The sequence below is a fragment of the Gopherus flavomarginatus genome, chromosome 7, assembly GCF_025201925.1.
Source record: "Gopherus flavomarginatus isolate rGopFla2 chromosome 7, rGopFla2.mat.asm, whole genome shotgun sequence".
Classification (NCBI taxonomy): Eukaryota; Metazoa; Chordata; order Testudines; family Testudinidae; genus Gopherus; species Gopherus flavomarginatus.
This window is the reverse complement of record NC_066623.1, coordinates 18,082,193-18,109,333: the sequence shown is the minus strand read 5'-3', so window position 1 is coordinate 18,109,333 and position 27,141 is coordinate 18,082,193. Positions and strand designations below refer to the sequence as shown.

At 44.5% G+C, this 27,141-nt stretch overlaps 1 protein-coding gene across 2 annotated transcripts; it reads left to right on the top strand.

The window, feature by feature from the left end:
• The first annotated feature begins 1,828 nt into the window (after window positions 1–1,828).
• On the top strand, window positions 1,829–25,905 carry PLAC8L1 (PLAC8 like 1). Of its 2 annotated transcripts, XM_050962872.1 has the most exons (5): window positions 1,829–5,322; window positions 14,704–14,962; window positions 18,766–18,899; window positions 24,100–24,236; window positions 25,455–25,852. In XM_050962872.1, the coding sequence occupies exons 2-5, from the start codon at window positions 14,838–14,840 to the stop codon at window positions 25,596–25,598; spliced, it is 540 nt and encodes a 179-aa protein (XP_050818829.1). In that variant the 5' UTR covers window positions 1,829–5,322; window positions 14,704–14,837; the 3' UTR covers window positions 25,599–25,852. The 2 variants fall into 2 exon arrangements, with proteins under 2 accessions (XP_050818829.1, XP_050818830.1); XM_050962873.1 differs by lacking the exon at window positions 1,829–5,322 and having other exon boundaries at window positions 14,321–14,962; window positions 25,455–25,905.
• The last annotated feature ends 1,236 nt before the right edge of the window (window positions 25,906–27,141 follow it).

The following is a 27,141-nucleotide window of genomic DNA, read 5'->3' as shown; positions in this document are numbered from 1 at the left end:
GGTGATCAGATCTCTCATGGATAGATTGATAAAAATAATAGAAAGCGGAAAAATTGCATTTACTTACATTGTCTAATGACTCTTTCAAAGATTGTGGTGGGGCTTTAAGCATAATGCAATGGATTTTTATATGGACCTGTAGCTCAGAAGGAATTGCTTAAGAATTGAGATGTACCTCAAGCAAGATGCTGTTAGTTGAGGCCCTCCACTTTACTCTGTTTGTAGAACTGTTTTTAAGTAGAGAGATGAAGTGTCCTTTTGCTAAACAGTTCAGTTTGAACTATCCTGGCTTTTGGTATTCCAGGACTACCAAACTGTTTTTTAAAAATGAGCTGTTCTAACATAAGGCACCAACAGTATTATAAAGTACGTTCAGCTCATCTAGAGAGCAGCGTCTCTATTAGACTTGAGGATCAACACACACTGCTTCAAAAATCTTACACATACAAAATTTGCCTGTGCAGATTTATATTTAAATAAAGGTTACTGGTGGCAGGCAGAACTGGGATAGTTCTGTACAATCAGTCTTTGACTGAGTTTCACAACTTCTGATACTGCACTTGGCTTAGCATGTTACCAGGGGAAGATCAAATTTATAATGGGGTTGAAAATAAAGAGAATAGTGTATTAGTCTAAGAAGACAATCATAATGAGTTAAATAATGCCATGTCATTTTTTCCTTCTCTCCCGTTTCATTGTCCCAACTTATGATGTGTATTTTTAATGTACATGTGCCCTCTCACCATGACAGTGTGCATATACAAATGAAATCAGACATACATTATTTGCCTCTATAGAGAGAACTAATGCAATATACCAATAAACCTCCACCAATATAAACAAAAGTTCCTTTGCCACTAATCCTTCCTCTGCCCCACCAAGATATGTTTGAGAAAGAGGCCTTGTCTTAATCTTCTTCCTAAAAATCCACGCTCGCACCAGTGTGGGAAATAAGTTCCATAGCTGAGGGCCACCCACTGAGCATGCCTGGCCCACAGGGTTTGTTAGCTTGAAGTCAGCTACCACTGCAAAATATGAAGAGAGAGGCTCTACTTCAGCTGCGCTAGGCTTTATAGGACAAAGCCTTGAATTGAACCCAGGAGCCAATACTGTTGTTTTAGAACGGTTGCCATATGTTCCTTCCATCTGTCACCAACTGATATCGCAGCAGGGAGTAACTAATGATCTCAGCTACCATAGATGAACTCGATAGCTCCCCTCTTTACAAGTCAGCAGAGGGGAGTGAGTCCAACGTGTAAGGTCACAGGCAAAGATCCTCTAGAACCTTAGTCAGCGAGATTGTTCAAAGCATGTTCATCTCCATGTCCCAGTCTCTGTTATCAATCTTATCCTGGAAAATCCCTCATGGTCTGAAAATCAGATGATTTCCAAGTGGGATGTAGCCAGGGTCAACTGTTCAGAACTAGAGCTGTGCAAATGATTGAGCGTTTTGGGGGGTTCTCTTGCAATTCTGAAAAAAATTAATTTTGTGTTGATCCAAAATGAAACATTTTCAGTGAATTGAAAAGTTGAAGAAAACCTTTGTTTTGGGTCAAAAGAAATGTTTTGTTTGATCCACAACAAAATGTTTTATTTCAGCTTCGAGCATTTTTTTTACTTTAAACCCCCCCAACCCATTTTGTATTAAAAAATCAAATTGTTTGTGTTTCAAAGAGGTTGAAACAAGATCTTCTGATTTTCCCCCCCGTCCCCCCAAAAAAAAATTGTTTAAAGGCCCTTTCAGCCAAATCCATTTGGCACAATCTACAGGAATTCATGAAAGGTTGACCAAATTTTTTCATTTTTTTTTTGCAACAGAAAATGACTGAGAAACTTCACTTGGCTGTATTTGGCACTGTTCTTCTGGACATGACAGAGCATGTGAAGAAGTATGGGCTTTACTGCTGCTGTGCCACAGGTCTTCAAGAACTCACATAGAAAAAATCTGATAGCTCAGTGGTTTGAGCATTGGCCTGCTAAACCCAGGGTTGTGAGTTCAATCCTTGAGGGGGCCACTTAAGGATCTGGGGCAAAAATTGGTCCTGCTAGTGAAGGCAGGGGGCTGGACTTGTTGACCTTTCAAGGTCCTTTCCAGTTCTAGGAGATTGGTATATCTCCAAATATTTCATTTCAAATAATAATCCAAGCCATTTCTGTTTCCTGGGCAGAGTGGCAGCCACCATCTTTTTCAATAACTTATTAACCAGTGTGGAAAAGGGGGTTGAGGGTGAAAGACACTGGTCCTTCTCTCGCCTTTTTCTCTGTGCTCTGATTTGTTTCTCTTCAGGCAACCAGGCTGCCTCCGAACGCCTCTTTAACTAGGGCTTGTCAGTAAGAAAATGAGCTATTTTACTGTGCAATTACAGTGCCTGCTGAATGCTTGTCATCACAGCAGTAGGAACCTGCTCTGAAGTGTATATCTGCTGGAGAGGGAATTACAGCAACCAGGGCAGAAGTTATAAATATGCAGTGAGACTTGCATACCAAACTCCATCTGTTTGTGTAAGTATATAAAACACTGACAATAAGACACGGATTTTTTGGCCAGCCAAGGAAATAAATGCTCATAAGACTCCATGCTTTTGATGGAGTTATACTCAGGAGAAATAAATAATTAGGTGTGCTCATAAAAGTGGGTAGGATCAAAGAAGTAATAAGTATGTACTGTATAGTGTAGGCAGAGGTATGTAAATACATATGTATTCTGTCTGAATAAGGTCTCCAGTGACCTCTTCATCAGCAAATCTGAGGTCGTCTACACCATCCCCCTCCTCAATCTTCTCTGCTGCTTTTGACACGATCACTTGTCCTCTTTTTGACATTGTGACTTCACTGAGTTTGAGGTCCTCTCCCCTCTACCTGCTTTTTCAACGTTTAGTGACTTAGGGCAGTATATATAGCAGAGTGGTGCTGGTAGAGAGAGTAGTACAAATCAGAGAGTGAGGGAAACGAAATAAGAAGCCTTAAAAGGTAAAAAGGTTGGGAATAACAAATGGTGAGGAAGCCAGAGAAAATGAAAACAGATCTAGATGGGAAGTGAGATTATGTTGGGCCTTATGAGGCTGAGACATGAAACCCACTTCTGGCACCCTCAGTAACTCAGGCTATCACTTCTGCTTTTCTTATGCCTGCCTTCTCAGTTGCCTTCTCTCAGAAGTGTCTCGCTGTGCTAATCTCCAACATCACCTATAGTTAGGCGGACAATGCAGTAAACTTAACTAACTAGGTCTGGCTATTTAGTTACAATTGAGCAAGAAAAACTTTCATGCCCTCTACTCAGACTGACAGTGCATGATTTCATCCTCTTTTTGTCATGCCCTAGCATCATGTCAGTCCCTCTGTGATCTTCAATTAATTGCCCCTGTCTTCATATGTTAACAATGATCAATTTTGCCCCTCACCCCTATTTATAATGCCTTGGTCAGTTCAAGGTATTAAGTCTTGATTAGCATTGTGCACTTTGCTGCTTCTGTTAGCTCAAGACTCAGCACCTTGCGTTGTCAAGTTACAGTCTATGCTTTAAATTCATTATCTTCGTTAAATGAAATCTTTAATTCATGGCCTCCTAATTTCACACAGGTGTATATTGAACCGTGCAATGGGCTTTTTATACACTTCAAGGAATTCTTCTGAGTCTATGTAAAGGGCTCTTGAATAAACAGACCTTGCACATCACAACCAATTTGGTGTTTTTTAAGAGTTACCTCTGACACTCAGGGCCGGCTCCAGGCACCAGCGAAGGAAGCAGGTCCCTGGGGCGGCCAATAGAAAAGTGCAGCACTCCGACCATTATTGGGGCAGCACGTCCGGGTCTTCAGCGGCAATTCGGCGGCGGGTCCTTCATTCCGTCTCTTCCTTTTTGGCGGCAGCTCAATCGGGTTTTTCTTTTTTTCTTTTTTTTTTTCCTTGGCTGCTTGGGGTGGCAAAAAAGCTGGAGCTGGCCCTGCTGACACTGGATCTTTTCAAAGGATCTCTATACACCCATTCTCCTCTCTAGTGTCTCTGGGTAAACATCCCACTTTAGGAGAACCTTTGTAGGATGTTAATGGTTCCTCCTACTCAGGTTTTTCAGGCTCAATTGTCAGATAAAGTATCAGAGGGGTAGCTGTGTTAATCTGGATCTGTAAAAAGCGACAGAGAGTCCTGTGGCACCTTATAGACTAACAGAAGTGTTGGAGCATGAGCTTTCATGGGTGAAGACCCACTTCATCTTCACCCATGAAAGCTTTTGTCAGATAAAATCACTTCTTTAGACTCAGTATTTTTTCTTACCTATTTATAGCAAATAATATATAGCAGTTTGTCAGGACTCTGAATGTCACAACTTGTTTGACTTTCCTTAAGGAACCCTCACTGACTTTTGGTCTATACTGAAAATTGAGATTTTAACGAACAGAGAAGGAGTGCAGGATGGGTAAGTATTTCCAGATGTACCACCGTGGTCCCAGTTCATAACACTGACACCAGCTTCAAGCCGGAATGCTAAAGGTTTAGGTGCTACCCCAGGAATGGGATGATATACTAAAGCTGACCCTTCTATGCTGTTCCAGTAGGTTACATTACAAGTCTCCTCTTTTGGAATAAGACCTAAAACCTTTCCACCAGCTTTGGTGGCTATCCAAGTGGAAGTAATGAATAGGTGTCGCTGCAAATAAGTACAGATGTTATTGGCAACAACCCCCCTAAAGCCCAGCTGAGTTTCAGGCCAGAGTGTAGAATGGAGATGATCAAAAAATTTTCCTTAAACAGCTGCTTTCCTTGTCTGGAATCGCCCTGGCTGGCTCCAGAAATTGGAAACCGAGCAAGCAAATAAATAAATAATCCTGAAGTAGTGTGGACTGACAACCAGATAAGCAGGGCAGACTGGACTTGGTCCAAAAGCTTCTAACAGCAAAGGTTGCTTCTTGACCCTCCTCATTTAACAGATTGTGTTGAAGCTTATTTCAAGAACAAAGAAGATTTTAGACTGATGTTGCACAATGAAATAATGTTTTGGCATCTAGGAGGAAAATCTTGTACTTCTCATTGTGAAGCAAAAAATGAAGACCAATATGCTTCACATTTGCTCAAGGTTCCTGCAGTCCAGACAAGCTAGTTGTTTTAAATGCATGAGAAGCAACTGATAAACTGAACTGATTATTCTTCCATGTCTTGTTTTGTTTGTTTGTTTCCAGGAGATGTCACTGTTATGCAGCTACGCATGCACTTTCTGTCTGATAAAGGCTAATGACGATATAAAGAGATTTGTTAGTGTTAGATTCTCCATATTAGTAGCAAAACTCTGGCCCTTCTTCACAGCCTTACTGGAAGAAGTTTGGTGAGGTAAGCTTTAACAGGGAATTGCTTTTAAAAAACATTGAATAGCAATTTTTTGCTCATGCTAAAGTATAGTGTTGTCTAGTGGAATGGAGCAGAATGACTATCAAGGCTCTTTTACTAATCTTTTATGTGGCCTTGGGCAAATTCTGTTAATTCCTCTGTGCCTCAGTTTCCCTATCTTTAGCAGTAGTATAAAATACCTTCCTTTCTTTCAGGCTTCATTAGTGTTTCTAACACTTTGAGATCCCCTGAAAAGTGCTATAAACATGCAAATTATTATGGCTGCATTACCTAAAGCCATCACACATTGGATGAAACCCCAAATTGTGCATAGATTTCAGCAATCTAAAAATAAACTCAACACTGAAAATAGATTTCCTCTTCCTCTGTTGTGCTCCTCAAAGTGAGGCAAATGTGGCTTGATTTCCTCTCATCAGGTGCCCTTCTTAGAAGATTCAAGGAAAACTTCAATAGCAACCATCTTTTACATGGGTCCTGCCAAAAACTAAGTTAACATCACTGGGGGCAGTGTGGAAGGCCTGCTCTATTGGAGCAAGAAACCAAACCCTCCTTTGTGAACTGTGGGTCTGTAATGTGGGTACTTCACCAATTTATGGCCAATAAAAGTTAGTGACAAGATAAAGGGATTTGTTAATGTGTTAGATTCCCTGTATTATCAGCAAAACTTTGGGATGACTTTGCCTTACTGGGAGAATGGGGGTTAGGCAAGCTTTAACAGGGAATAGCATAAACAAAATCATGAGCACGAACTTCTTGCTGCCTTACAATGGCATTAAATCTGTTTGCACTTAATTCCTCCTGTGCCTGGTTTATCTCTGTCCTTCAAACTTGATTTGGTAGAATGCTCTGTTTTCAGAGTTGTTAGCCAGCATTAAACCATAGCTTTTTCTTTGCCCACTCTCCCCTCCCCTGCTTTTCCTTCCGCCTCCAGCATTAGGCCTGGTCGACACTTTGAAATTAGGGCAGTATAACTGTTGATTACTGATTACTCTCATCCCTCGCTCCACCGATATGGTCACAAGGTGCCCGTTATCTACCGGGTAATGAGCGTTGGGATGGGGCGGAGGTTCGATCACTGGATGCCCTTGGGGGGGGTGACAAGTGCCCGAGGGTAGCAATGGGGATAACGCAAACAATCAGTCGTGGGGTTAAAAATTGAGGGTTTATTGAATGAGTCACAGGTGAGGATAAGGAACAACTCAATACTAGTTACAGCTTGGGCTTACAATATAATACCAGAACAAATAATAAAAATACTGCAATTACAAACAGAAGCTGACCCTGGTATTTCTCTAGGTCCCAATAGTTATTCAGGTCCTTCCAGGGGTTAATAAGAGTGGTATTGGTACTATTATTAACCATAAATGCAACAACTCGTCTAAATAAAAGCAAAATGCAATAAGATAACTACAGCTTGCCGTGAGACTCCGGCTTACAACACAATACAGACTCAGTTAGCTAACAACAATAGCAAAATCAGTACCCAGGCATACTCACACACACAAACCACGAAAGTTTCAACATCACCGGTAAACGTTTAGGCTCCTTAAAAAACTCGCGCCTTAGGGAGACCTCGAGGTGATCAGGCTCGGTTACAAGGTCCAGCTTTTTTCGTTTCTCCCCGTCCACTCTATGCGCACCGGACAATTTATAAAGGTAATGACGTGTTCAATTTTCGGCTAGGTTTCTCCTAATTAGGAGACTTGCAGGTGCCTTGTTACCACCCTCAGGGGCCGGGGGGGGGGCGTTTCCTGGAAATGGCTGACCACAAAATTTGCCTAGCATCAAAGGGTAACTTTACAGGAAATGTTTTTCGCTTGAAACTGTGTGCTCGTTTCCTGAACATGGAGGCCAGGGCAAAAAGCTGCTTCAAGCTGCAGGACAAAAAAAAACCAGGCACTAACATGCCCCCGTGCCCTGGGCTCCATGTGAACGTTATGCCTATACCTCAGATTCCTCGTCTGACTCGCCGTCCCCTTCTACAAGAGGGCGTGTGTCGAGGGAAGAGGCAATGTAGGCCGACCCGATAATACGATGGACGCAGGCTTTTAAGCAGGCACAGCCAAGGCAGAGCAGGATACACCTGACCAGGAGGGAGATAAGGAGAGATTGGAAATAAGCCTTGTAGGCTCTGAGACCCAACCAATCGAGCCAGGACCAAAATCGGAAGGTCTCCCTGGACTCACGCATGGCGGTTCCTAAAGCCCTGAGGTTATTAATTCCGTTAAATTTCCAGATACAGAAGAAACAGAGACACAACACTTATCCTTAAACTGTGGGTACATAGATATGAGGGTCTCACAAAAATCCCGTGATTGCAACAGAAATTGTATCATTAATCGATTCTGAAAAGAATAATCTGATAATTCAGTTAGCTGCTGATTAACTAAATTAAAACCTTTTGTAGTGGTATTTGCCAGCGTTTCAATAGCCAGTGATTGGAATAATACTTGCTCACGTAATAACATATATCCAACGGGGTTAAACGAGACCACTGAAGACACTACAGAGGACAGCGCACCCTTTGCCTTTTCCCACCAACCCCAGGAACGTCAAACCCGTCCAGCTGAGTTGGGATGCCAGGTCTTAACATAAATACCACCCCCTTTTATCAGGATAGAGCCAATGGTACATATACCACTAGGGTTAGGGGGGAGCGCCGTATAGGCTGCCTCGCCACACAGCCAAAAGTGACCGGGTCTGGGGAACCAAGGGGAAAAGGCAGAGTTCTGACATGCCGAGCCTCCCTTAAAAACTAACTTCTTAATGTGGCTGTGGGATAGATATGTGTGTTTAAGGGGCTGATAGAATTTTTTGCCGTTATAAGTAATGCCGCCGGACCCAATTTTCCGGCCGCGGTTACTGCATAAAACGGGGGGTGGGGACGTACGATTGAAAATAGGGCTGCTGGCTGTCTCATTTCCATCTACAAGCTACCACTGGGAACAATTGGGGTAGGCCCCAACCCAAATGGTTTCTGTTCGATTATTTCCCAAAAAGGCCCAACAGTGGGATGCCATGGGCCTTTCCCCAGGTGACAAGGGGAGTGGGCCCATACGACGTACCCTAGTTTCATTAAAAATAGGAAAAACAAGGGGGGAAATGGGGTCAAAAAGATCATTTGTGCAACCTGTCCATTGTACGGTGGGGAGCCACTGAGCAAAGGGGGAAGAGCAATTAAGGGGACCATTAATGCTACTAAAATTAAACACTAAAGGCAATAAATCAAACAAAGGCCTATTTACAGACAGCCTATTGGAACATGCAAGGCAGTTATCAGAGGTCAGTGAGGATAAGTCGATGTTTCCTCCCAGGGCTTCCTGGATCCAATAGGCTGCGAACATAAGCTGATGGGTATTTTCGCCCACAGGATACGGATGTCTTAAGTTCAGCAAATCTGGGCCCTCCTGGTTGTCGTCCCGGCTTCCTGCCGCTATGGCGAGCTGCAAGACAAAGCAGAAGGCGGCCTTATTGGCCCCCGTTAGTTCGCTCCTGACTCAGAACGTTTGCTTATCCAGTTATGGTGGACCAAGGTGTGGTTGCCCTGGACATCCACAACCGTATAGGTATTGGGATATTTACCTGCAGTTACAATTTGTGCAGCGTAGGGTTCTCGGTGACCTGAGGCCTGTGGCTCAGCCACCCAGACAAGTTGGTCAGGGTGATATACGGGAGTCCAGGGGCCTCTAGGCCTGGGGCTGATTTCAGGCCAACGAGAATAGTTTGCATTGAGGGAGATAAGAACCTGTGGTAATAGCGCACTCCAACCCTTATAGTCAACGTTGAGATTGACTGAACGTATCATGATTTTCAGAACCCCGATTTTCCGCTCTACAACGCCATTACTCTCGGGGCGATATTTTAAGTGAATATGGAGGGAGGCCCCCCATCCCAACACCAATGCTTCGAAACGCTTGCTGGTAAAAGGGGGTCCCCCATCTGCTTGAACTTCGGAGGGCACACCCCATGCTGCGGCCACCTGTTGCAGCGCCCCAGCCACAGCTGCAGCCGTGGTGGTATTCAGGGGGATGCAGTGAGTTTGACGGGAGCCCAAATCCACCACTACCAGAGCCTTTGGGTGGCGACGGGCTCCAGGTAGGGGTCCCATTAAATCTATTTGCCACACTGCGCCGGGAGGAAAGTACTCTGCAGCGTACGCCCACCGCTCATAACGCGGGCGGTTTTGGGACTTGATTTGTGCACACTTAAGGCAAGACTGCACTATTCTTTCGCAGTCCTGCCGCCGTACCTGGTTTTCCCTGAGCACCTAGGGCTAACTGATTGTATAGGCGGCCACTAGGCAAATGCCCCCAATCCTCATGAAGCCATCGGAGGAATGGATCGGTTTTGAGCTGGAGCTGTTGCCCCAGGCACACTTGGGGCGCTTGAATTTCCCTTATTTTTTGGTCCAATTTGGAGTGGAGGGGGTTAGAATCAGGACGATGCGACGGGCAATGGGTTATAAACCAGGGCCGGGAGAACTTACGTACAAGGTTGAAAATAGTGTCCCACAGGGGCGTAAATGCTGTGGGGTTAGCCTCTCCCGTGAGAATGCTGAGACAAAATTGTGAGTCTATGCCCAATACGACTTGAATAGAAACGGAATGGGCCTGGGTAACGTGCTGGGCAGCGAGAAGGACCCCATGGACTTCGCTATGCTGGGCCGATGAACCCGGGGGAAGGAGATCAACCTGGAAGTGGTCGCATTTAGCACAGAGGACTCCTGCCCGGGGGGTCGGGGAAGTGCCCCCATCGGACACAATCCAGGGGTCATATTTTCTTTTTATACACAAGGGCTCCGAGGCTGCTGGGAATCGGACATCGTTTGGCAGCGATTTAAGCGTCCATTCCCGCCACGTGATTTCCCCCAAATAACACAGCTGTTGCCAAGTTAGGCTGGTCCCATGAAAACTGGGGGGGGGGCAGCCGCGTGAGCCAAGGAATGAGGTGTACCTCTGGGCTGATCAGGGTTCCTTTACTAGATAGAGGAGCCCAAATGCGTGCCTCGCCTTTGGCTAGCAACATAAGTCCTATGGGTCCATATCGATACTGAGGGCCCTTGAGCCGTCGGGCCCAGTTATAGACCGGTTGCCCGTCTTGTGATACTGAGTACCCATAGTGATGTTGTGTAAAGAAAAGGGTAATGGTAAAAGGTGAGTCCCTTTTATATCGCGCTAGCCGTGGGTTAGAGGCAAACCAGGTGGCTATTCGTTCCAGGCTTTTTTGGGCCTCAAGACTCCATATTTCCCATTTCCGTTTGGACGAGAGGGGTTCCTGGATCGTTTCCAGGTCTACAAGGTGTTTATCTGGGATGAAGTGTCGGTGATAATTAATTAGGCCTAAAAGTCTCTGTAGTTGCTTTTTATTCTCGGGCGGGTCTTTTACCCAAGGGTCTAGAATTCCCGAGGTGGGTTGGCCACAGTTGTAGGGGTCATAATGTTGGCCTAAGAAGGAAAAGCTTTGAGAGGGCACGTGGTGGCTTTTTGTCTCATTAATTCGCCACCCATTGGCCTTTAGTTCGGCTACCACGGTGTTAGTTACGTGTTGGACTATGTGTTCGTTGGGCCCAATTATGATTATGTCGTCCACATAGGCTAAAATAGTGGTGCCCCCAGTGGCTTCTACCCCATTTAAGGTTTTTGCAAGAGCGGACGTGGCCAAGGCGGGGGAATTACAGAACCCTTGAGGGCACACCTTCCACTGGTACTGTGCGCCCTGGAACGCAAAATTTAGGATTTGGGGTTTGTCCTCTAACGGGATTTGATAGAACATATCCTTTAAATCCAGGGTGCAGGCCCACCTCCCACTGGCATTGCTTAGCTGCTGCCGTATTTCTGGAATGGTGGCTGGGCCTGCAAATGGGAGGTGTCGGACTCGACTATTTGCTTGTCTATAGTCGATGACCAACCGAAATTCAGAGGGGTTGCCGGGCTTGGGGATACCCCAGCCGGGAGATAGATAGTTTGACGCGGTTGCCTGTGCTATCCGTCCCTCCTTTAATAATTGGTTGAGCAGTTGCTTAATGAGGGGGATGCCTTCAGGCTTCGTGGGAATAGGGGAAAATTTCCATGAACTGTTATTAACAAGCTCGGGGCTATAAGGGGGGGGGGGCATCGGGCGACAGGGTGACAGGCAGGGCCTGACAGACCTGTTTTTGTAATCGTAGTCGTTTTATATCCCCAACCCCCAGCAAATTTGTTCCTCCCAACAAAGCCTTAACTTTCCGTTTATACCCTTTGTGAATCAGAGTAAAGCAGACTACAGGTTTTTCTTCAATGCTGTTAAGACCCTGAATAAACGTAGTAGAACTTGTGGGTACATGAGGTACATCGGGTTTAATAACGGAGATTTGAGCTCCGGTGTCCAACAGGAAAGATACAGGGGTGTGAAGGGGTTTGGGACCGGCTACCAATAGGGTGTAATATGGTCGGTCATCCCAAGTCTCTGTGGAGGCCGGGGCGCACCCGGCCTCTACTCGTTTTTTGTTCTCAAATAATCGTCCCAGTCCTTCCATCCTAACTGTTTCCCCAGATCTTGCTGTTGAGAATCAGACATCTTGCGCAGTGCTTCCTTGGGGATCCCCTTATGTAATAGGAACCCAAAAAGCGCCCTTTCAGCCTTGGTACGTTCAGGGTGCTTAGGTTGACCCTTATTAACAGGGTTCTCAGCTGGAAGGGCTGAGATGGGGCTCTTGGGGGCTTGTGGCATTCGAAGACGGGACATAGCCTCATATAAAGTAATAAGAGGGCGCCCAATCCAACCATGCAGCAGCAGGGTTCCCCCTGTGTCAATCGGTGGGGCGCCATCTATGGCTAAGTCCACTGCATCCCTGTTGACCGGGATCTGAGTGGGGTCCCCGACATAAATGAGCGGTGTGTTAGATTGGATTTGCTGCGGATTCAAGTTCAAGGGCACCGTCTGTGGGTCCCACATTACGATGGATGCCCCGGCAATAGCCCATATGATTTCATGGGGTGTATTTATGCTGCCGGGAGGTATATACATGCCCTTAAAACTGCCTTTCATGGCTAAAGAGGCTGCGGCTGGTGTAGTAAGTGGCCAGACCCCATTTCTTAAGAGGTTATGGCCTGAAAATCCTCCCGACCAGGTGGACGTTTTGGCCAGAGACTAGCCTCCTCCCTGTTCACTATCTCTGCCCCGTGATCCAGGGCCAGACGGCCCAGCCAAACGAGGGCAGGCTCGCTCTCCCCACGCCTGGTGTCTACCATAAACTCCTTCAATTCTGCCTTAGTGCGGGTACGATATTCGGTGGTAGTAATAATTTGGCCTGTATTAGAGTCCACCTTGCTTTTTGTAATAGCAACAGGCATTGCCTCCATCTGCATCTCCTTCTCAGGCGCAGGTGGGGCTGAGGGGAGAGCAGGATAGATCGAAGGGGGAGGGGGGCCTTCATAGGGGGGGTGGGTTTCTGCCAGCCTGACTCCCGTCCTCCTGCTCCTTGTCACTCATCTCGCTTTCTGCACTATCGGTGCCATTCGCGGCGGCCTGTTTAGCGGCAAACATAGTGCTTCCATGAAGGACCGCACAGAGGTCCAGCGCTTTGTTTAGTGCGCTGAACAAGACCGTGGACACGTCTTCCGACTTATACTCGTCCGGTCTAAGTTTCTTTGACCGCCTGGTCTGTTCTAATTCCTCCATTAATTGGGTTAGCAACCCGTGGGCTGGGTCACCCGGCTGTACCCGGGGCGGGGGTATGAGTTTAGAAACGGTGGCCCCGGATTTTTTAATGATACGGCTACACTCCTTCCAAATGCCGGACGGTGTCTCGGTCCGACTAGTATCCGCAACCTCCGTGCACTGGGGTTGCAGGGAACTATCGGCCGGCTGACATTTAAAGGTGGGATGGCAATGGAGGAGACATCCTATGGCAGTCAGGGTTAACGAGGTCGTATAGCTTTTTGACCCTGACCCTGACTCTATAACACAAATCCAATCTAGGGTGGGCCTCTCAGATTGTCTGCTGGCCACTTGGTGAAATTGTAGGTGTTGAAATTGCTCGAGCTCAGACTGTTCACGGTCCCCACTACGACACGGACACTGACCCTCCCGAAGGCATCCTGTTCGTGACGCCATGTTGATTACTGATTACTCTCGTCCCTCGCTCCACCGATATGGTCACAAGGTGCCCGTTATCTACCGGGTAATGAGCGTTGGGATGGGGCGGAGGTTCGATCACTGGATGCCCTTGGGGGGGGTGACAAGTGCCCGAGGGTAGCAATGGGGATAACGCAAACAATCAGTCGTGGGGTTAAAAATTGAGGGTTTATTGAATGAGTCACAGGTGAGGATAAGGAACAACTCAATACTAGTTACAACTTGGGCTTACAATATAATACCAGAACAAATAATAAAAATACTGCAATTACAAACAGAAGCTGACCCTGGTATTTCTCTAGGTCCCAATAGTTATTCAGGTCCTTCCAGGGGTTAATAAGAGTGGTATTGGTACTATTATTAACCATAAATGCAACAACTCGTCTAAATAAAAGCAAAATGCAATAAGATAACTACAGCTTGCCGTGAGACTCCGGCTTACAACACAATACAGACTCAGTTAGCTAACAACAATAGCAAAATCAGTACCCAGGCATACTCACACACACAAACCACGAAAGTTTCAACATCACCGGTAAACGTTTAGGCTCCTTAAAAAACTCGCGCCTTAGGGAGACCTCGAGGTGATCAGGCTCAGTTACTATATTGCTTAAGGGTGTGAAAAATCCATACCCCTGACCCGCAGTTAAATCAGCCAAACCCCTGGTGTAGACAGCGCTAGGCCTGTGGGAAAATTCTCCTGTTGACCTAGCTGCCACCTCTTGGGGAAACTCTCCTGTCGGTGTAGGTAGCATCTTTACTGAAGTGCTACAGTGTTTTAAGTGTAGGCATGTCCTTAGCAACTGTCCTCTCACATTGCTTTTGGTAAATTGTTGAAAGATTTCTTCAAACACTGTGAAATAATATATCATTAGTGGTATACTATAACTATTAGTAGTTCTAGTTTGAAAGGCTATGGGAAAGGTGGTAGTACTACTGGATCTGATATTTATACCATTATACACTTCTTAGCTGGAGCAATAGGCCCACTTGCCATTGAATCAAGTCTGTGGCAAAAAAATACATGGGCACTGATTAGCAGTTCTTAATCAAGGGGAACTGGATTATCTTTTGTCACTTTAAACTTCAGGCCTGTATCTCCAGTCATTCATGATTTTAAAGGACTCTCCTGTCCACAACAGACATGCTTTAGAGGCAGAAGGGCTATCTTCAGATTCCATGTAAAGATGTGTGTGTAATTTCTGGGGGAGGAAGGGGTTTCACTTTCTAATCTGGAGGTTGTTTCAGCTGTTGGGACCCCATTGTGACATCAGGCCTGAGCATGCAATGATGTCATCAGCATTCAGCTATGAGCAATCTTGAGGCACTTCTGAATCCCACAGAGAAGGAGAATTTCTCTCTCTCGTTCCCCTCAACACCAAATGAACCAGTTAGGAAGTTGCTGCTTCAGTGTGACTGAGGAGGCCTCATTGCCTGAGATCCAAGCGCCGCTTATCCTTTCCCTAATAACACCTGAAGATGGGACCTTTTTTCTTTCTGCTCTACGGTAAGAAATAAAATGAGGTGCTTGCCTTTCACTTCATAGTTGGCATTACAAATAAATGATGTGTAAAAAAAAAAATATATTACCGGTGATGAGAAATGTATGCTTGCTGCAGTATAGTGCTGTGTACAGGATTCAGTTTGGCACAAGTCTTAGAGATGATTCCCTGTTGTTCAGTCCTGTGTGGATTTCAGCTAAGAAGCTGATTGGTCCCTTTAGGACTTCATGGCCAATGAAGAAAGAACCAGTGACTGCATGGGGCATCAACAAAGCACCCAGAATCCAAATTTTGATTAAACCACACCTGGATATATTTCAGTAGTGTCTTACTGGGCTAGCAAGATCGTTTGACCTTTGCTGGATTTATTCTCCACTGAGATTAGGAACAACATGAAATCATCAACTAAATGTTAATGAGACACACAAATCAGCTGCTGAGTAGGAAAGGAATCCCCTTGAGGAAATAGCCATGAGTGAGCACATTTGCAAATACTCATTTTTAATTTTTATGTAGTGCTGTGCACTTTCGTGTGGCTGTACGTTAATATTGACCAACTCTCAAATTGCCTGTGTGGCGTAGATAAGCATTATCTCCATTTTACAGCATAAGAAACATGGCATGATACGCTGCGGTTGAGTCTTGCCTGAGAAGCATCCGTGCAAAACCGGGATTAAAGCTCAGGGCATGGATTGGTCCTCCTTGAGCCACATGGAGAGGAACTTCTACCTTTTATGCATGTGTGTTAATTGCTTCCACAGCACCTTCCTTGTGCTTCCATGGGGCTGGGAATGAGACTGAGAGCGCCCTACAACCCCCAGGCCTCCCTCTAGCAACTCTGCGGAGAATTCACTACTCAAGCACTGATATAGCCAACATCTATATCACTTCATGAACCAGAGCTGCTCTGTATTTACCGAAGGTACAGGAGTCCCTGGCAACATGGAAGAAGTGGATCCCAAATCCAGTGTGGAGGCACAGGGCCTCCATGCAGATGAATCTCATTCTCCAGCAGACCCCTGATTTCTACAGAGTTTGGCTTTCCACAGGACACCTTCCTGTGGGACTTTCTATGGAAGAGGGTGGCTGGGCCCCAGGAGTTCTTGGCTCTTAGGTCCATGTCAACTAGACTTTGCTGCCATTTCTAATTTAAGTGCGTGTTGTCCCATATGGTCAAAATATTGACCAAATCATCATCGGATTGTTGTGTGTTCTCAAAGAATAACATTAAGAAATGCTGAGGATTGATACAGGCTCCCTCATGAGTTATAAAGTTTAATAGCAGAACCTATTGATATTAGTGTGAAGGACAGCTTCCTTGACTTAGCACAGCAGCATGACTGCTGTGTTCTTCCACTGCTGAAGAAAGGGGGTGGAAAAAATAGTTCCCATAGGATACTATAGTGGAGATTTAACTGTTGTGATTTACTGAGGTTTGCAGTTTCAATTTCAAAGCAAGTGGAACAACGTTATTGAATGTAGGGAAAATTAATTACTGTGTGGAGCATTTTAATAAATAATTTTAAAAAATCCATTCAGGTCTGTTGCTGCCAACTCTTGTTTTTTAAATGGGGATCGAACCACTCTGGTTTGACTCTCTATTTGTATGAAATAAACCTGAGACCTGGGGGCCAGATTCTAGTCCCCACTCTGGCTTCTGTTTGTGCTGCTACCATGCCATGTAGGCTGAGGCTGTAAAGGTGCCACCTAAACCCTACAGCGAATTCCCCCAATGCTGGAGCTGCTTAATGCCAGTTTATGTGGTCCTATTTTCATTGATTTCATAGAGTTTAAGTCCAGAAAGGACCATTATAGATCATCTAGTCTGACCTCCTGTTTAACACAGTCCATGAATTTTCACCCAGAAACCGTTATATACTGGCTAATATTTTGTGGAGTATTAACGGGGAGTGTTTTACATAAGACATGGGAGGTAATTGTCCCATTCCACTGGGCACTGGTGAGGCCAGATACATTAGGAAAGAGGAAAAACAAAAATGATAAAAGGTTTAGAAAATCCTACCTATGAGGAAAGGTTAAAAAACCTGGGCCTGTTTAGTCTTGAGAAATGAAGATTAAGGTGAGACCTGCTAACAGTCTTCAGATACATTAATGGCTGTTATAAGGAGGATAGTGGTCAGTTCTCCAGGTCCACTGAAAACAAGATAAGAAGTAATGGGCATAATCTTTAGCAAGAGAGATTTAGGGTAGCTATTAGAAAAAACATTCCAACTTTAAGGTATAAAGCTCTGGACTAGGTTTCCAAGGGAGGCTGTGGAATCCCTGTCATTGGAGGTTGGATAAACACTTATCAGGGATGGTCTAGGTTTATTTTGCCCTGCTTCAGCGCTGGGTCCATTCTAGCCCTACATTTCTATGATTTGATGCATTGAGATTGAGCCCAATGATTTTAGTTAGACAAAAGCATTTCAGTCCTCAGGAAACAAAACCCTTGAGTGCCATAGGCAGAGAACGGGAGAGACCGAGGTACCACTGCCCGAGGCCCCTGCAATGACAGGAAATAAATTAGGTAAGACATGCCCAGGTGATCTATGAGCCTTGCTGAAGAGAGAGGCAAAACTTCTCCAAAGTCCCAGCCAGTCTGACATGGGGGAAAACTATTTCCTGATGCCAAATCTGAGGATCTGTATGACCCTGAGCATGTCAGCAAGAAACACCAGCCAGGCATCTAAAAAAGATGATTCTCCATGCCACCTGAAAGCACTGCTCCTTCCCATTTGTCATCGTCGCTCCAACTGTGGCCAGTCTCTGGTGCTTTAGAAGAAGGCAAAAAATAAATAAAATTTCAACAACCCTAGAATACATCTGGCCAATTGTGTATCAGAGAAAAAATTCCTTCCTGACCCTACAGGCAATTGAATGAATCTCTGACGCATGAGATCTGATTTGTTGCTCCTCTCCCTGTATTTCAGCCTCCTTGCTGTAAGAAGCAGGGCCGGGAACATGCCATGGGTGAGGCAAGGGTGTTGGCAAAAGGAAGGGGAGTGGATATAGCATTGAGCACTTCTACCATTCTAGGCTGCGAAGATCCCTGCAGATAACTGTGAAAATGCTGCCATAGTTTGGGGTTTGCATCATTGGCTGCAGGCACAGCCTGGGTGGTACAAAGAGGGATTAAAGGTACCTTGGCACGCCCTACACTCCTTGGGGGCATCTTCTAGGCGCCACCTCTTGGAAGATGCAGCACTGAATTCAGCCTTAGATATTCCACCAGAAGACTTGCTCACAATACTACTTTAGAAAGAGGCTGGGTCTGGCTCAGAAACCAAGTTTCATGCTATGTCCAAAAAGGAAAGAATGCAATTTCAGCATGCAAATGAAATCAGTATCAGTAGCTCAGCCCTTGAAAACCCCCTCTGGTGAAATGATGAATGATTTGATACATTCATCATAAGGATGAAAGGTCTGTGCTAGGTACAGATTTCTAGCGTTAACATTCAAGAGGTAAATTGCAGTGATTTGGCTGGTGGATGCTGAAACTTGTATGGATATTGCATATTTGCACTTGAAGTACTTGGTTTCTGATCATTTCTTTGTTTGCTAGAGACTGAAGGGCACTGGTGATCAGCTATATTTTCTGCTGCACTCTGAGAGGATAGAGAGCAGCAGCAACAGAAGCAGAGAGAAACGAAACTGCAAAAGAGGATAGCCATAAAGCAAATTGGTAGCACTAAAATAATGAATTCCACTTTTTTTTCTGTCAAACTCAGGATTGCTTCGTTTATGAGCAGCCTTGGTGGTAAAAGCCCAACCTCCCTTTTTTATTTTATTGCTTTTTTTCAATTAGGAACAAAAAGCCAACAGAGCCTGTGACAACTCAGCCAACTCGTGGGGTTGGCATGTCCACCATCGCAACAGTCGTACGGACCGGAGGAGATTGGACCACTGGCCTCTTTGGTATCTGCAGTGACAAGAGTGTTTGTAAGAGCTTGCAGTGTTTTATCATTGCTTTAATTCCTCCTTTGGGGATGAATCCAAGTAATACAAGGAAGAAAACAAAATGAGACTTTTATAGACCAGTTACCAGACACTGGAGCTTGAAGATCAGACCATCCATTTATGGCTGGTTTAGGGGTAATAAAATTAATATAACCGAGACTCCCAATAAATCAATAGTCAAATCATAAAATCAAATAACACTTGTGGAAGCCTCTTTCATGGATTCTAAAGGTTGGCTGTATTTTATTGTCCCATTTTGTCAGTGGGGAAACTGAGACATCGGACGATTAAGTGTCTTAGTGAGGCTAACACAGTGAATCAGTGGTAAAGCCAGGAATAGACCAATTCTTCTGACTCCAATTCAGGCGCTGAAAGCTGCAGAATGTCTGTCACAGGGGCCTTAGTTGTTCCATGTTTTTGTTTCTTTCTGGTGCTCCATGTAAATGAGCAGCTAACAGAACAAAGTATTAGCCCGCATAATGCAGGAACTCATTAAGGATTTTGCAAATAGTTACAAAGAATCTTTCACACGCACTTTCCCCTTTGGTTTATCTGATGTGTCCAGCAAGCTTCCTCTACACAGCCCTGCTAATGAACTCCATTGCTGACTTACATTTGCGAGTTCTGTGCCTTTCCTGAACAGGGGATACTCATCCTATCATATTGCATGGTGGGCGAATGATGGGATCAAAGTGAGATCTCTGCTAATTTTACTTGTGACAGTGTTTATCACAGCTTCCCTGCATTCTGGAATGGTCCCTAATTTGAATGGCTGCTGTTCCGTTGCCAGAAAGAAGAGAAGGGGGGGTGTCGTGAAGCAGGTTTGAGCTAAATGAGCTGTCTATTTTCCTCTCCTGCAGGCTGAATTAAACCACATCAGTACTCGAGAGAACCAGGGAAGATAGGTCTGAAAGACTAGATATCTCCAGCCAAATCAGTTTGCTCTTGTGCATTAGTGAGTTGCTTACAGACATATTGTTTGTTGAAGTAGTTTGTAGTTTCTGGTGCCAACTCACTCAGTACCAAAGGAAAATAGTTGCAAAATAGCTTTAAATATTGGATCAGTTCTTAAAGATAGTTTCTGGAATATTGAGAACAATCCTTGTCAAAAGAGAATTGATTCTGAAAGTTATCATTTTAAGAGGAGTTACTCTCACCAATAGGAAGGCATGATATTCCATCAGATGACTAGAATGTACCATGAGAGATGCATGTTACTGCCAGAGTCCAAGCTCACCTGAATCCCTGGGTCCAAGCTAGGGTGTCTAGCCTGAGCTGCTGCCTGTGCCACAATATCCACACTGCTCCTTTTAGCATGCTAACTTGAGTGGAGCTTGTCTGTCTACCTGGCTGGGGTACAGGCTCCCAGTTGCTGTGTAGAGGCAGGGCCAGCGCTTCCATTTAGGCGGCCTAGGCAATCACCTGGGGCACCAGGATTATTGGGGGGTGGCAGGCAGCTCCGGTGGAGCTGCCGCAGTAGTGCCTGTGGAGGGTCCCCTGGTCCCACGGCTCCAGTGGAGCTGCTGCATGCATTCCTGCAGACGATCCGCTGCTCCCGCGGCTCCGGTGGACCTCCCGCACGCACAGCTGTGGCAGCTCCACCGGAGCCGCGGACCAGCGGACCCTCTCTGCAGGCAGGACTGCAGCAGGTCCACTGGAGCTGCGGGACCAGTGCGTGGGGAGGCGAAATGGCCATGCACCTAGGGCGCTAAAAACACTAGTGCTGGTCCTGTGTAGAGGTATCTTTTGTGCCTCAGTTCCCCATCTGTAAAACAGAGATAATATCACTGCCATTCTTTGGGAGGGTAAATACGTTACAAACGATGAGGTGCCCAGATACTCCAGTGATCGGGGCCAGACAAGTACTTTTAATTAGATAGAACTTGATTTAAAAAACCCGATGAATTGAAAAAGGTCAGTTCTCCTGAAAAGCTAGTTTAATTGTGTGATTTTTCCTGAAGGAAGGAGGCAGGGACTGTTGAGTGGTTAAGGTGCAGAACTCGTAGATCATGAGTTCTTTTCCTGGCTCTTCTAAAGACATGCTGTAGCATGATCCTAAGCTTGGGCAAGTCGCTTACCTTCTCTGTCCATCAGGTTCCCCATTTGCAAAGTGGGGATGAAATCTTTGCCTCATGTTAGACTAAATTCCTGTATGTCTATCAAGGGCTTTGGGGTCCTCATTTAGGAGGAGTGGAAAGTATTAATTTCTGTTTGACAACCGATCCTTGAACTTGCCCACTATTAAATTAGCTTAATGCTGCCATTCTTTTCAATTAGCGAGAATAAATTTATGTACATGGCAGTGCATCCACATACAGCGCCTGGAGTACCTGGTGCTACCGAGGGGTTGAAATGATAGGTGCTAAAGCCAGAAATACAGCCCCTTTCCTCCTTCTCCCTTATTTCAGCTTAATTAAATAACAGAAAAGTAAAAACTCATTATTTTCAACTTCCCATTTTCTTTGGACTTGAGTCCCCCTTCCAACCAACCGGATAATGGTAGGATAACCCAGAGCTGTAATTTGTGTGTGCCTATGGGCTCGCATGTAGTGGGCGGAAGACATATACTCTCTTTACTCCCTTATTTAATTTGGTCATAAATTATGTTAAGCGAGCAATAGAGTAGATAAGCCCCTCTCTACTGCAGTTGTGTTAAATCTTGGCTGCTGAATGAACTCCTTTTGCTACAGCCGCTCATAATGTCACAGTTATTAGCCGTCATGCAGGAACATTTAAATCTAGTTGGGCTAGATCCCTGAATAGCTTTCAGCACCGACGTCGTCCATGGAAGTCAGCTGGAGTCAGGGATGTCAGCATCAAAAAGGATTTGGCCAGCTAGTAGTTCTCCTGTCATCCTTGTCTCCTGTGTTACAGTGAGAGTTTGCATTATCCTCACGGCTTATAGCACTAACTAGGTGCCATTAATCAATGGCTTCCTGCCATCTCTGACTAAGAGAGAGATGGTATGTTCGTAAACACAGTTTTTTTAAAAAACCAAACTCTTTTGTATATAAAAGTTGCTAAAAATTAAAAAAAGCAATGAACCTGCCTTCTGTATCTTAGTCTGACACATCATAGAATCCTAAACATGCATTGTTTTCCCTCTGATCTTTAAAAATAAATTTTCTTTGCCTTAACTAAAAAGAAAAGAAAAGAAATTGTTGCAGAAATTTCTAATCCTTTAAACAGAAGGTAAACAACTAATAGCAACGTTTTTTCTTTGTTTCTTTTGATGTTTTGTTTCCTTAATAGCACTTCAGGTTTTCTTGTCTTTATTTTCTCTTGCTTATTATTTTCTTCTGGTTTCTTTTGTCCTTTTCTCTCTTTCATAATATGTCAACAGTAGCAAATCATCACTCTTAATTTGCAGTAAGAATACAATCTGGAGCAAAGCCAGATTCAAAGGCACAAGGTGCTTCATATTGCTATTGTGAACTTGTTCTCTGAATTTTTTTCTGAACACAACTCTAAAGGCCAGGGCTGCTTATTTTATGGAAAAAGTATTTATAACGCCAGTTGGAGAAATAAACTGGCATATGTATGTGTTTGCAATTGTTCAATAGATCAATGAACTTTAAATTCACAGTGGAGCAACTGAAACAATACGGCTGATATGCATGTTCTCAGAAAACTGCTACTGCTTTGACTTATTTGTCTGAAGGTAGCTCAGCTGAGCTTTGGATGCAGGTATGAGGTCAAACTATGCCCTTGTTTACACCTGTCAACTCTACTAAAATCAGTGGAGTGCTACGCTGCAGGGGCAGGGCTTTTTAATTCCAATTTCTGACTGGGTTGATTGGGCCATAAAAATGGGTTGCAAGAACTGGTTGGCATCACTACTCAGCTGAAGATAGAACTGGGGATTCAGTTTTGGCTTTCAAGTTTTGCTGTCAGCCACATGGAGAAAATATCCTTCTAAATGAAGAGCCCTGTATAGCTTCTCCTGCTGTGTCACCTGGGATCATTTGCATTGACTTTGTTGTCTTAACCAGTACCCTGCTCCCAGATTAGGTGAGTTGAGGGCTGTGGCTATACTATTTATTTCAGCTTTTGTCAACTTCAAAACATAATATTTAAAGTAATTACAGATTTAGTCTTCCACTGAGATTAATGTGATGATTTTCCAAAAAGGGGATTATGGACCACAGTTAACAGAACAGGAACTAATATATTTTATTGAAAAATACTGTATCTCCTGTCACAGACAGCAAATGTGAAAAATCGAGACGGGGTGGGGGTAATAGGAGCCTGTATAAGAAAAGACCCCAAAATTGGGACTGTCTCTATAATATCAGGACATCTGGTCACCCTAACTGTCACCAAAGAAATTAAATGAATGATTCCCTGTGGTGGGCACTGGTGCTATAATTCTGCTGTAGACAAATGCTATCCTAGGTGCTTTTACTCCTGATTTGAGAACAAAAGACATTTAAATGAATTGCATGAAACTGTGATAACAATGCTGTTGAATTTACCTTTTTCAAGAATTTTAAAAAGGGGAAAAAAAAGGAAGCCAAATGGGATTCAGTACTGTCTGGAAAGATATTTTGAACACAATGCATTTTAAGCTTTGCTGTCAGTTCATCCCCCTTGCTGTTCATAGAGTGACACTTCTGGAGAGTTAGGGCCCATTTGCACTACAGGGGAACTGTATCTTCTGACTTGGTTGGAACATAAAGAGGCCATTAGTGCTAGAAAAGACTACTTTTGTGGGGGTGGGTGATCCATTGTATACCTGTGTTGGTTATTTTAGCTCAAAGATTAAAATCCCTATCCACGCTGATCAGCAGAACCATAGCAGCATCCTGCTAGCAATGGTTGGTTGAAGATAGCATAGATCCATAGACATTAGAATAAAAAATGACCTGCTGGGCCAAGTAGAGTAGTAGTTATCAAACTGTGACTTATGAAGCCCTACGTGGTGTTCTGCAGAAAGCTACATGTTGAGAACTGAGCACTAGGGGATTGGGAAGAGGAGATGGGATGCACTGGAAAGCCGCCACCTCCCTGCTAGTGTAGGGTTCACTAGAATTCTGTGAAGTCCAGTTTAAAACGTTCTTATCCCTGAGGAAGGGGACAAGGTTATTAGAATAAAATGAATGTTCCAGGTTATTTTCAAAGTGCCATTTGCCTCTTGTTAAATGTGAATCTACAGCACTCCTGTGATTATGGTTACTGGCAGGTGTCTGTGGGGCCTTGTGTAGCCCATGTCTAGAATGCAGCCTTGCAAGGCACTATGGGGAGTGCCTCTGTTTCCCGCTGCTGCCAGGTTCCACCTTAGCGATGAGAGTCGGCGCCAGAGAGAAATACAAGATACGAGTAAGTCTTTGTGTTTGTGTGTGTGTTTGGGAGGGTGGAGGCAGGAGACTGTTTTGTGCAGCTTACATAATGTTAAGAGGCGTTTTCCTCCTGTTCTAAAAAGAGAGACTGCAGCACAGGCTTAATATCTGTAGATGTGATCAAATGGGATTAGTGTGCTAGAGTGTGCTACTGAATATTGATGACGTAGAAATTATGCAAATAGGAAAAGTTCATTTGGGGCCTGATCTTGAGAACAGGGAGATCAGCACCTCACTGGCTTTCCTCCTCTCTTATTTTCAGCTAAGGTTTGAACAGGGTCCTCTAGCCAAACTCCTTTGTGATCTGTGGATCTGTTGTTCAGATGCCTTAATGCATTTTTAAAGCAGAAATAATGCATTAAACCTCCAGAATGCCCTGTCTCTTTGCACAGAGGCAAAGGCAGCATTTGATTTATAATAGACTGCCAACTCCAAGCAACTGCTCGTGTGTTTTAAAGTACTTTGGAAGAACAGAACTGTGGGGCTAGGTGGGTGGGGATTGTTGTTTTTGTTGCTGTATATTTACATAGCCCAGAGCTGATGCTGTAAAATATTCATTGCTATGTAATCAGGATGGTAGGGAACAAAGAACATTGTTCAAACCATGTGTAGAGACACTTTAAAGGCTATGAGGTACTGAGTATCCTCAAATCTCATTGGCTTTAATGAGAGTCATGGGCACTTTGCAAGATCAGAGCCTAAAGTTATGCCCGCACTGCCATGTGGGGGTGTAACTGCAGCTCGTGTAGACATACCCAAGTCAGCTTCAGTCTAGTTAGTCGGGTACTGACAGCAGCAAAGCTACAGCAGCATCGGCTTCAATATGGGCTGTACAAGCTTGCTCAGGACCCTCAGCAATTACCCGGGCAGCTAGCTTATGTTGAAGTCTATGCTGCCGTGGATTCACTACTATCCAGTACCTGAGCTAGCTGGATTAATGGTACACTGCTTGCAGTGTAGACAGATCCTAAGTCTTCTGTAGGCCAGTAGATTAGAAAAGATCCTGTTAGACACTGGGCCCAAATCAGATCTCATTTATCCCAATGTAAATCCAGAGCAACTTGTTGATTTAGGTCCGAATCAGGCCCAGCAACTTGTTCTATCTGTAGGGCGATTAGAATAGGAAACACATAGTGAGGTGGAAAAGCTGCTTCATGATCATTCCGTTTGCATGAAATGATCTTCTTGTTTTCCCCAGGGAACCCTGTGTGAAGACTGGATGGCAGTTCATTGTTGCTGGCCTTTTGCTGTTTGCCAAGTGGCCCGAGAGCTGAAGAGGAGGGCTACGACCCAGATCTATGAAATAAACACTGCTCCTACAGCTAAAGATACCCTAGTTTAAAAATTCCCAGCCAGAAAGCTTGACTCACGATACTTCCCCTCCTGCCAATGTAAAATACCTTATTTTTAGAAATAAAATGCATTTGTGTCTTACAGCAAAGGCTTTCTAATACTCCTGCAAGGCTGTATATGTTAAACTGTGATATAACACCTAATCGTCTCAGCTGCAAATTTCCATAGTGCAACCATATTATGTGGTTCAATGATCTAAGGCCTGTTCTGAAGTATGGCACTGTTGACCTCTCTCTCTGGGTACAGGGATCTGGAATCTTGATGCAAAGTATTTTGCATGCAATTCCTTAGCAAACAGGGGCAGCTTTAGGTATTTTGCCGCCCCAAGCACTGCAGGCAGGTTGCCTTTAGCAGCTTGCCTGCGGGAGGTCCCCAGTCCCACGGATTCGGCGGCACGTCTGTGGGAGGTCCGCCAAAGCCGCGGGACCAGCGGACCCTCTGCAGGCATGCCGCCGAAGACAGCCTGCCTGCTGCCCTCGTGGCGATCGGCAGAGCGCCCCCGCCCCCTGTGGTTTGCCGCCCCACGCATGCGCTTGGCATGCTGGTGCCTGGAGCCACCCTGGTTAGCAAAGCAGCAGTGGCAAAATCACTGCAACTGAAAAGGCTATAGGGAAATAGGAGAACATTTAAGGGAGGACGCACAGTGCCATGAATAGGGCATGAATCTGGAAGTAGAAGGAAATGGATTCTTTCTCCAGCAACTCACAATGTGACCTAAAGAGCTCACTTAGTCTCTCTGATTCCATTTCCTAAACATGAGACTAATGATACTCACCCTCCTTTGAAAAGCACTTTGAGATCCTTGGAGGAAAATTCTCTTAGTACTAAGTATTATTAATACAGTCCTTTGTAGATTACTGCAGTTTTGCTGGAGGCAAAGACTGGAGATAGATCTCCCTTTAATTGGGTGTCAAAATGGTGGTGGGTAGAGAGGGACAGCCATGGTAGTCCTAGCCAGAGTTCCAAACTCATACCACAGTCCCAGAGTAGTTGGGAAAGGAATGGCTGATTTTGGAGTAGATCTGCTAAGTCCCCTGAAACCAACTCTAAAATAATTCTCCTGTACAAAGTAATTCCTTTCAAGCAGGCAACTGGAAAGACTAGAAGTAGAATTCAGTTCAAATAAATGAAAATAAACATTGTTTTATTGTTTCATGCAAAAACAAATTTCATGGCCACACACAATCTTTTACAGAATGGAATCATATACATATTTGGCATTGAAAACTTGACCAACATCTATACTTTCCATCTGCTGACTTCCACCATCTAATGAGCTAATTTTTGCAGTGCACTCATTCTGAAACCCAGTCTGTCAATTACATTTCCAGTGTATAAGGTGCAGTAGTCCACTCAAGTCAAGGAAAAATTTTTTTTTAATTGGTCTACAGACAACAAACCTAAACATTAGAGATATAAACTTAAACAAGTCAATTTGTAGTAACTTAGAGCATTCTAAAACCAGAGCCTTTCAACAGATGAAATACAAAATAAATACCTCAGTGGTTAATACAAAAAAGAAGATGAAGATA

Excerpts from the sequence above, each read along its gene's own strand:
- PLAC8L1 (XM_050962873.1), top strand. The coding sequence starts at position 14,838 with ATGAACCAGTTAGGAAGTTGCTGCTTCAGTGTGACTGAGGAGGCCTCA. Across the intron at positions 14,963-18,765 it reads TTTTTTCTTTCTGCTCTACG|GAACAAAAAGCCAACAGAGC; the intron begins GTAAGAAATAAA and ends TTTTTCAATTAG. Across the intron at positions 18,900-24,099 it reads CTGCAGTGACAAGAGTGTTT|GTGTCTGTGGGGCCTTGTGT; the intron begins GTAAGAGCTTGC and ends GGTTACTGGCAG.